The 10,046-nt window shown below is 39.2% G+C and overlaps 1 protein-coding gene across 2 annotated transcripts in view; it reads right to left on the bottom strand.

The window, feature by feature from the left end:
• MYO5C (myosin VC) overlaps positions 1-10,046 on the bottom strand; it is a 105,259-nt gene that overhangs the window by 3,336 nt on the left and 91,877 nt on the right. For both annotated transcript variants that reach the window (XM_019832406.3, XM_019832407.3), the window contains 2 exons: positions 1,690-1,864; positions 1,205-1,285 (listed from right to left, as the gene is read on the bottom strand). In XM_019832406.3, coding sequence (XP_019687965.1) covers positions 1,205-1,285; positions 1,690-1,864 — 256 coding nt within the window. The remainder of the gene's footprint in view (positions 1-1,204; positions 1,286-1,689; positions 1,865-10,046) is intronic.

Genomic DNA, 10,046 nt, shown 5'->3' with positions numbered 1-10,046 from the left:
TACCCAAGGGATACAGGAGTGCTGATGCATAGGGGCACTTGTACCCCAATGTTCATAGCAGCACTTTCAACAATAGCCAAATTATGGAAAGGGCCTAAATGTCCATCAACTGATGAATGGATAAAGAAATTGTGAAAAGAGAAGTTAGAGTGGGAGAGAGCCAAAACATGAGACTGTTAAAAACTGAGAACAAACTGAGGGCTGATGGGGGGTGGGAGGGAGGGGAGGGTGGGTGATGGGTATTGAAGAGGGCATCTTTTGGGATGAGCACTGGGTGTTGTATGGAAACCAATTTGACAATAAATTTTATATATTAAAAAAAAGGAAACAAAATAAACCAAAAAAAAAAAAAAAAGAAATTGTGGTTTATATACACAATGGAATACTACATGGCAATGAGAAAGAATGAAATACGGCCTTTTGCAGCAATGTGGATGGAACTGGAGAGTGTTATGCTAAGTGAAATAAGTCATACAGAGAAAGACAGATACCATATGTTTTCACTCTTATGTGGATCCTGAGAAACTTAACATGGGGGAGGGGAAGGAAAGAAAAAGTTAGGGAGGGAGCCAAACCATAAGAGACTCTTAAAAACTGAGAATAAACTGAGGGTTGATGCGGGGTGGGAGGGATGGAAGGGTGGGTGATGGGTATTGAGGAGGGCACCTGTTGGGATGAGCACTGGGTGTTGTATGGAAACCAATTTGACAATAAATTTCATATTAAAAAAAATAAAAAAATAAAAATATGAACCAAAAAAAAAAAAAAAAAAGAAGAAGATGTGGTCTATATATACAATGGGATATCACACGGCAATGAGAAAGAATGAAATCTGGCCATTTGTAGCAACGTGGATGGAACTGGAGAGTATTGTGCTAAGTGAAATAAGTCAGGCAGAGAAAGACAGATACCATATGTTTTCACTCTTATGTGGATCCTGAGAAACTCAATAGAAGACCAGCGGGGAGGGGAAGGGGGAAAAAAAGTTACAGAGAGGGAAGGAGGCAAACCATAAGAGACTTCTTAAATACTGAGAACAAACTGAGGGTTGATGGGGGGTGGGGAAAGTGGGTGATGGGCATTAAGGAGGGCACCTGTTGGGGCGAGCACTGGGTGTTGTAGGGAAACCAATTTGACAATCAATTATAGTTAATATAAAAAATAAGGAAATAAAAAATAAAAGGCACATGCTTAAGAATCATACCTGTACTTTGCGAACGAAGGATGGAGTCACTCTTTTCTCGAAGTCATCTATAGGTGTGTATGAATTAAGGATTTTTATGATCTGCGAACAGCACATAAGATGGTGTTAGACCATGAAAAAGGACAAGTCTGTCCATGAAATAATGATTCAATGGTTTGGGCACCGTTGGGAACCACACATAGTTCTTTAACATTGTAATTTGGCTCTAGGAACCATGTGCTCCAGCCTCCTTCCTTACTGCCCCCCGTTCTCCATACATACACATCTGTGTTTTGTGGGCAGGGAATGCACTTCTGTGTTTTAAAGTTCTAAGTTAGTATTAAATAAATGTTTTTTAGATAAGATGGTGGTCCATGGAAGATACATCTCCTCAAAGAGCACACAGAGCCTCAGATACACCCTATCGCTGGCTAAGCCAGAAAGGGGGACATCAGTGACATGATTTGGTAGTGAAGATCAGGGACACACTCTGTAAATGTGGTCACCTGCACAGCAGACAGTGAGGTACAGCGTTCATAGATCTCCTTGGCATCGCTGTCTGTGGTCTTCTTGACCTGAAGCAACCAGGCTGCCTGAGAGAGAGGCTCCAAAGTTTCCTTAGCCAAGCTGTTCTGCAAATTCTTATCTTTAAGCCATTCTTCTAAGTAGCTGATGTTGCACCTGGAGTAAAAGCCAGAGAAACAGACAAGAGTGGGTGATCCATTGAGAACACTTCAGAGTAGGGTGCTGAATCCCCCAGTGTGTACTGAGAGGGTCCCCAAGTTCACTGACAGCCTTAGGACCACAGTCCAGCAGTTTCTTCATTTGTAACATGAGGGGGTTGGACCAGATGATCAGCTCTCATGACCCATGGTTCTAAGGATCTTGATGGTCTGGGGTGAGGGGCCATACCAGTTATAAACTTTGGGGAAAATCTGAGCAAAAAGCAGCAACTGTAATAATTTATAAAGTAATCTATTAAAATACCCTTAATAATGGATTTGAAAATCTACTAAAGGAAAAAACCATAGTGATATTTGAAGACTTACATTGGTATAAAAAACTCATTTCTTTTCCTAAGTTGGCAGAAAATTTTTTTTTTAATTTTTTTTTTCAACGTTTATTTATTTTTGGGACAGAGAGAGACAGAACATGAACGGGGGAGGGGCAGAGAGAGAGGGAGACACAGAATCGGAAACAGGCTCCAGGCTCTGAGCCATCAGCCCAGAGCCTGACGCGGGGCTCGAACTCACGGACCGTGAGATTGTGACCTGGCTGAAGTCAGACGCTTAACCGACTGCGCCACCCAGGCGCCCCAGTTGGCAGAAAATTTTCAATTGGTAGAAGGCTTTAATTCAGTCCACTGGGGTTTTTATTCTTGTTTCTATGAGTAATTATCATAAGTTTATGAATTAAGAGGCATGGGTTTTAGTCCCACCAATCTACTGTGTGAACTTGGAAAATTACTCAACCTCTCTGGGTAAATGAGAATGTTGAGAACCCTCATATACTGTTGGTAGGAATGTAAAATGCCATAGCTGCTAAGAAAAATAGTTTGGCAGTTCCTCAAAATGTTAAACATAGAACTGCCATATGACCCAGCAACTCTACTTCTAATACTCAAGAGAACTGAAAGCACGTCCATATAAAACACTGTGCACAAATGTTCACTGCAGCATTATTTATAATAGCCAAAAAATGAAAACAACCCAAACGTCCACCAACTGATGGATACACAAATTGTGGTATGTCCATACAATGGAATAGTATTCAGCAATAAAAAGGAATGAGGTAGTGATACATGTGGTCACATGGATGAGTGGTGAAAACTTTACGCTAAGTGCAAGAAGCCAGTTACAATAGACATCACATTTGGGGCACATGGGTGACTCACTTGGTTAAGCATCTGACTCTTGGTTTCAGCTAAGGTCACGATTTCACAGTCTGTGAGTTCGAGCCCCATGTCAGGCTCTGTGTTGACAGTGAAAAGCCTGCTTGACATTCTCTCTCTCTCTCTCTCTCTCTCTCTCTCTCTCTCTGCTCATCCCTCACTTGCACTGTCTCTGTATCTCTCAAAATAAATAAAAATATCTTACCCTTAAAAATATCTAAAAGAGGGGCGCCTGGGTGGCGCAGTCGGTTAAGCGTCCGACTTCAGCCAGGTCACGATCTCGTGGTCCGTGAATTCAAGCCCCGCGTCAGGCTCTGGGCTGGTGGCTCAGAGCCTGGAGCCTGTTTCCGATTCTGTGTCTCCCTCTCTCTCTGCCCCTCCCCCGTTCATGCTCTGTCTCTCTCTGTCCCAAAAAAATAAATAAACGTTGAAAAAAAAATTAAAAAAAAAAATCTAAAAGAAAAGATATCACATTTTATGATTCTATTTACAAAAGTGTCCAGGACAGGCAAACCTATAGGGAAAGAAAATATATTTGTGGCTGCCTAGGCTGAGGCAGGGGGGACTGGGGAGGTGGGATGTGGTAGGGGATAAGAGTGGCTGCTAATAGGTATAAGGTTTCTTTATAAAGTGATGGAAATATTTTAAAATCACATTATGGTGATGTTTGCACAACTCTGTAAATATACCAAAAACCATCGAACTATATGGGTATGGTTTACAGAACAGATAAACTTCACAGCGTGTAAATTATCTGTCAGTGAAGCTGTTTTAAAAAATCGACTGGGGACACCTGGCTGGCTCAGTTGGAGGAATATGTGACTCTTGATCTCAAGACCATGGGTTCATGCCCCACATTTGGTGGAGAGATTACTTAAATAAATAAACTTTAAAAAATTGAGTTTTGAACTAGGTGATCTCTAAGGTCATTTCTAGCTCTGACCTTTTAAATTAGCAACTCCCTATGTGGGTCTTTGATTATAACACTGGGACAACAATGCTGAATTGAAGTATTCCATAGGGATGTAATGAGTATGAGATACCATCTCTTACACTGGTTTCCCCCTTTTATGCACTGTCAATTTTGTCCCACTAGTTTGAGTCCTTATTATAATACATTCCTATTGGGCCTCTCATCTTGTCCCTTCTAATCCATTCTATTTGGTCCTGCTACAGTACTTCCTTAATCTGGATGTTGAGCATGTTAATTCTCTCACTTAAAAATCAGTGGTGGAGGGGCACCTGGGTGGTTCAGGGGGTTAAGTGTCCGACTTTGGCTCAGGTCATGATCTCACTGTTTGTGAGTTCAAGCCCTGTGTTGGGCTCTGCGCTGACAGCTCAGAGCCTGAAACCTGCTTCGGATTCTGTGTCTCCCTTTCTCCCTGCCACTCCTCTTCTCCCTCTCTCTTTCTCTCAAAAATAAATAAACATTAAAAAATTAAAAAAAATCAGTGGTGGAATATGATACAGTAATTCCACTACTGGGTATTTACCCAAAGAAAATAAAAACACTAATTCAAAAAGATATATGCACCCCTACGTTTATTATAGCATTATTTAAAATAGTCAAGATATGGAAGCAACCCAGGTGTATATCTGGTCCATAGATGAATGAATAAAGAAGGTGTGGTATATATGTACAATCAAATATTACTCGGCCATAAAAAATAATGAGATCTTGCCATTTGCAACAACATGGATGAACCTAGAGCTTATAATGCTAAGTGAAATAAGTCAAAGAAATACAAATACCATATGATTTCACTCACATGTGGAGTTTAAGAAACAAAACAAAGGAAAAAAAGAAGCAAAGAAAAAAAAACCTCAGATTCTTAAATACAGAGAACAAACTGGTGGTTATCAGAGGGGAGGTGGGTGGGAGGATGGGAGAAACAGATAAAAGGAATTAATAGTAGACTTATCCTGATGAGTACTGAGTAATGTATAGAGTTGTTGAATCATTATATTGTATACCTGAAACTAATATAACACTCTATGTTAATTATACCTCAATTAAAAAAAAAAGTGGGAGTGGGGGAGGGAATCAGTGGTGGAGTTCTGGTTCTTGGTAAGAGCACACTCCATTTTGCCCCTCCCAATGAATGCAGCTATAAAAGCTTGATGGAATGTCTTGAAGCAGCTATTTGATGACTCTGAAAGGTAAATAGTACCAGATGGATTGGGGAAGAAGACCAGTATTTGAGGTATTGCCAAATGGATAATCAGTTTACCAGTTTATTCCATCTGCTATTCATTAGCTTGACCTCAAAGAAGCCTGAAGCTCAGCAGTGGGTACTGAGCTCCAGAAGGAGCCCTCTAGGTCTGGCTTGAGGGGCTGAAAAGAGGTGTGTTAAAGCTCCTGAGAGGGTGGAAATCCTCTCCTTTTACCTTCTTCTTTCATGTTTAAGCCCCAATTTCACTGTGGTAGCAATGGCGGCAATGGAGTCCAGGAAGAAGCTAAAATTCTCAGGGAGAAAAATCTTCTCCAAATGGAGCAACTGTGGTCATGAGAAGGGGGTGAACCCCCATTGTTCTATTCTGCCACCACTGAGCCTCAGATGAAGACATTTGCAGGAAGTACACCACACAGTGAGGTAAGTAAAGCCCCAGTTTTCTGTCTGGAGGACCAAAGAGGGATTTCCAGCAATCTAGAAAGTATCAGGGATGATTTGGAGGAGGAGGAACTTGGGAAAGCAATCCCTTGAAATTGTTTATGAACTCCTTGGTACACTCCTCTGGGCTCATGCATGGATCTGATCCTCAACAGCACACATAGTTTGAAGACTAAACTATGAGACAGAGCACCATGCAAGTTTCAGACTGACCACTGTGTGTCACACATGAGACAGAACCAAACAGCATTACAAAGGCTTTGAAAACTGACGTGGGAAACACGAGCCACCAAGGATGGTCAGAACTTGCAAGTGAACTCAAATGGTGTGATTATCTGATAAAAATACCAACATTCTCCATAACAATGAAAGATTCAAAATCTCATAGTGTAATATTAAAAGTGTCCAGAATACAATTCAAAATTACTTGACATATTAAGAACCAGGAAAACCTCAATTTGCATCAAATAAGACAATCAGCAGGTGTCAACTCTGAGATGATGCACACTTGGAATTATCTCACAAAGACTTTAAAGAAGCTATCGCAAAAATGCTCCAAAAAGTGAAGATGAACTATCTTGAAATAACTGGAAAGATAGAAAGTCTCAGAAAAGAAATAGAATGATATAAAGAAAAACCAAATGAAAATTTTAGAAGTGAAAAATCCAGTAACAAAAATAATTCTCTTAATAGGCTCAATAGCAAAATAGACATGGCAGAGGAAAGAATCTGTGAACTTGAAGGGGTCAATAGAGATTATTTAATCTAAAGAATATAAAGGGAAAAAACTGAAAAACTAAACAGAACCTTATGGACTCATGGGATAATAATGAAAGGTTTAACATTTGTGTTACTGAAGTTCCAGAGGAAAGGAGAAATTAAGATGCAGACAAAATATTTGAAGAAATGGCTTAAAATGTCTCAGATTTAGTGAGATATACAAGCCTACAGATTCAAAAAGCTCAGGGAATCTCAAAGACATTCTTGGGAACCCCAAGCAATCCACACCTAGACACATCCTAAGTCTTTAAGTCCTAAGACACATACTTTAGGAAAGAAGGTGAAATGAAGGCATTTTCACGTGAAAGAAAACTAAGTATTGCCAGTGAACCTGCTGTACAAGGACCTACTGACAGAATTTCTTCAGACAGAAAGGAAATGATATTAACACGACATTTGGGGGAAAAAATAAGACTTGAAACATTAGGAATGAAGGAGTAACAGAAATGGTAAATATGTGAGTAAATATAATAGGCAATTCTTCTACCGAGTTCCTTAAAATATTTTAGATGGTTTAAAATAAAAATTATAACATTATCCAGAACAGTTTTTGATTATGTATATATAATACATAAAACAACTATAACATAAAGTGGAAAGGGGAAAGGGGACTATGTGATGGTAAGCTTCCTACATTCCACTTGACTTGGTTAAGATAATGATTCTCAATAGACTGAAGAAGTTAAGTATACATACTGTAATCCCTAGAACAACCACTAAAAAACACAAAAAAACATAAAAACACAAAAAACAACCACTAAAAAACACAGTAGATAAATTTAAAACGGGTATTAAGGGGCGCCTGGGTGGCTCAGTCAATTAAGTGTCCAACTTCGGCTCAGGTCATGATCTCACAGCTTGTGAGTTCAAGCCCCGTATTGGGCTCTGTGCTAACAGCTCGGAGCCTGGAGCCTGCTTCAATTCTGTGTCTCCCTCTCCCTCTGCCCCTACCCTGCTTGTGCTCTCTGCCTCTCATAAATGAATAAATGTTAAAAAATATTAAAAAAAATAAAAGGAGTATCAAAAATACTCAAAGAACCCAAGAGAAGGCAGAGAAAGGAAGTCAGAGAAATAAAAACCAAAGGAACAAATAGAAAATAATAAAATGGTAGACTTAAATCTAAACATATTAATAATTACATTAAATTGAAATGGCCTAAACACTCCAATTAAGAAGCACAGATTGTCAGACTTGCTTTAAAAAATCCAAAACTAAACCAAACACGATCCAAATGTACACTGCCTATAAGAAAGTCACTTTAGGGGCACCTGGGTGGCTCAGTTGGTTGAGCGTCTGACTCTTGATTTCAGCTCAGGTCATGATCTCAGGGTCATGGGATCAGGCCCTGGGTCGGGCTCTGTGCTAAACGTGGAGCCTGCTTAGGATTCTTTATCTCTCTCTCTCTCTCTCTCTCTCTCTCTCTTTTTCTCTCTCTCTTTCTCTTCCTCCCTCTGTCCCATTCCCCACTTTCACGCGTGCGCACGTGCGCACACACACACTCTCTTTCTCTCTCAAATGAAAAAAGAAGTAAAGTAAGTGATTTCAAATATGACACAGGTAGGTTAAAAGTAAAAGGATGAAAAAAGATACACTATGAGAACACTAATCAAAAGAAAAAGTAGGCTTTCAGACAAAGTAGATTTCAGAGCAGAGAAGATTACCATTAGAGGGCTAAAGAAGGACCCTACATAATGTTAGGATGGTCAACTCACTAAGAAGACATTAAATACATGAAGCAAAAACTGACAAACTGAAGGAACATACAGATTCATAATTACAGATGGACTTCAACACTCCTCTCAGTAATCAACAGAAATAATACACAGAAAATTGGCAAGGATATAGAACTGAAAAACACCATCAACAAACTGGGTCTAATTGGCATTTGTAGGACGTTCCACCCAAACACAGTAGAATATACATTCTTTTCAACTGTATGTGGAACATTCACAAAAACAGATCATTTTCTAGGCATAAAAGCCAATCATCACAAATTTAAAAAGAATTGAAATCATACAAAGTTTTTTTAATGTAAAAATATTTAAAAGTTTTTATTTAATAAATAAACCTGGGCAATTCTCAAAGTGGGATGGTTAGTGACTCTGGTGTCTTAATCTATGATATATTTCAACCTGTGTGCATCTTGAGATTATTTTTTTATTATGATAAAAGACATATAATTTACCACCTTAACTTTAAAATTTTTTTTAATGTTTATTTTTGAGAGAGAGAGAGAGAGAGAGAGAGAGAGAGAGAGAGAGAGAGAGAGAGCACGATAACAAGCAGAGGAGAGGCAGTGAGAGAGAAGGAGACAGAATCCCAGGCAAGCGCCACGGTGTCAGCACAGAGCCCAATGTGGGACTCGAACTCATGAACCATGAGATCATGATCTGAGCTGAAACCAACAGGCAGATGCTTAACCAACTGAGCCACCCAGGCACCCCACCATCTTAACCTTTTTTAAAAACCAAAAAAATTTTGTTAATGTTTATTTATTTTTAAGACAGATACAGAGCACGAATGGGAGAGGGTCAGAGAGAGGGAGACATAGAATCTGAAGCAGGCTCCAGGCTTCGGGCTGTCAGCACAGAGCCTGTGCTGAAAGCAGGGCTCAAACTCAGGGACTGTGAGATCATGATGTGAGCCGAAGTCGGATGCCTAACCAACGGAGCCACCCATGCGCCCGGCATCTTAACCATTTTTAAGTGTAGAGTATAGTAGTGTTAACGGTGTGCAACAACAGATCCCTAGAACTCTTTCATCTTTCAGACCTGAAACTCTTTATCCAGTGAACAACACCTCCCCTTTTCCCACTCTCCTCAGCCTCTGGCAGCCACCATTCTCCTTTCTGTTTCCAAGAGTGTGCCTGACAGAATATGTTCTTTGATCATATGGAATCAAACTAAATATTAGTAATAGACAAGTAGCAAGAAAGTCTCTGAACAGTTGAAAAAGAAGCAACATACTTCTAAATAATCCACAGGGCAAAGAGTAAGACTCCAGGGAAATCAGAAACTATTTTTCAACTCAGCAAAGGTGGAAATACAACATTTCCAAATTTGTGCGATAAAGTTGGCACTTGGAGAGGAATTCATAGCATTAAATGCTTATGTTAGAAAAGAGAGGTCTCAAAGTCAATAACCAGTGCTTCTCCCCTAAGAAACTAGAAAAAAAAGAGCAAAATAAATCCAAAGTAAGAATGAAATAATAAAGACAGTAATAGAAATCAATTTTTTAAAATAGAGAAAAATTGATGGAAGTAAAAACTGGTTACTTGAAAACATCAGTAAAATTGATAAACCTCTAGCAAGATGGATCACGAGAAAAAGAGAAGACACAGATCACCAATATAGGAATCAAAGGGGCCAGATACCACTACAAATTCTACAGAAACTAAAATAATAAGAAAATATTGTCAATAGTCTAGGCACATAAACTCAACAACTTTGAGTGGACCAATTCCTTTAAAAAACTCACCAAAGATGAAATATATAATCTGAATATTCCAATAACTATTAACGGAATTGAATTCATAGTTTATCTAAAAAAAGTTTTTATTGCTTTTATTTATGTTTGAAG

The sequence above is a fragment of the Felis catus genome, chromosome B3 (genome assembly GCF_018350175.1).
Source record: "Felis catus isolate Fca126 chromosome B3, F.catus_Fca126_mat1.0, whole genome shotgun sequence".
In the NCBI taxonomy this organism is placed as follows: Eukaryota; Metazoa; Chordata; class Mammalia; order Carnivora; family Felidae; genus Felis; species Felis catus.
The sequence above is the reverse complement of the archived record's forward strand: the minus strand, read 5'-3'. Positions and strand labels throughout refer to the sequence as shown.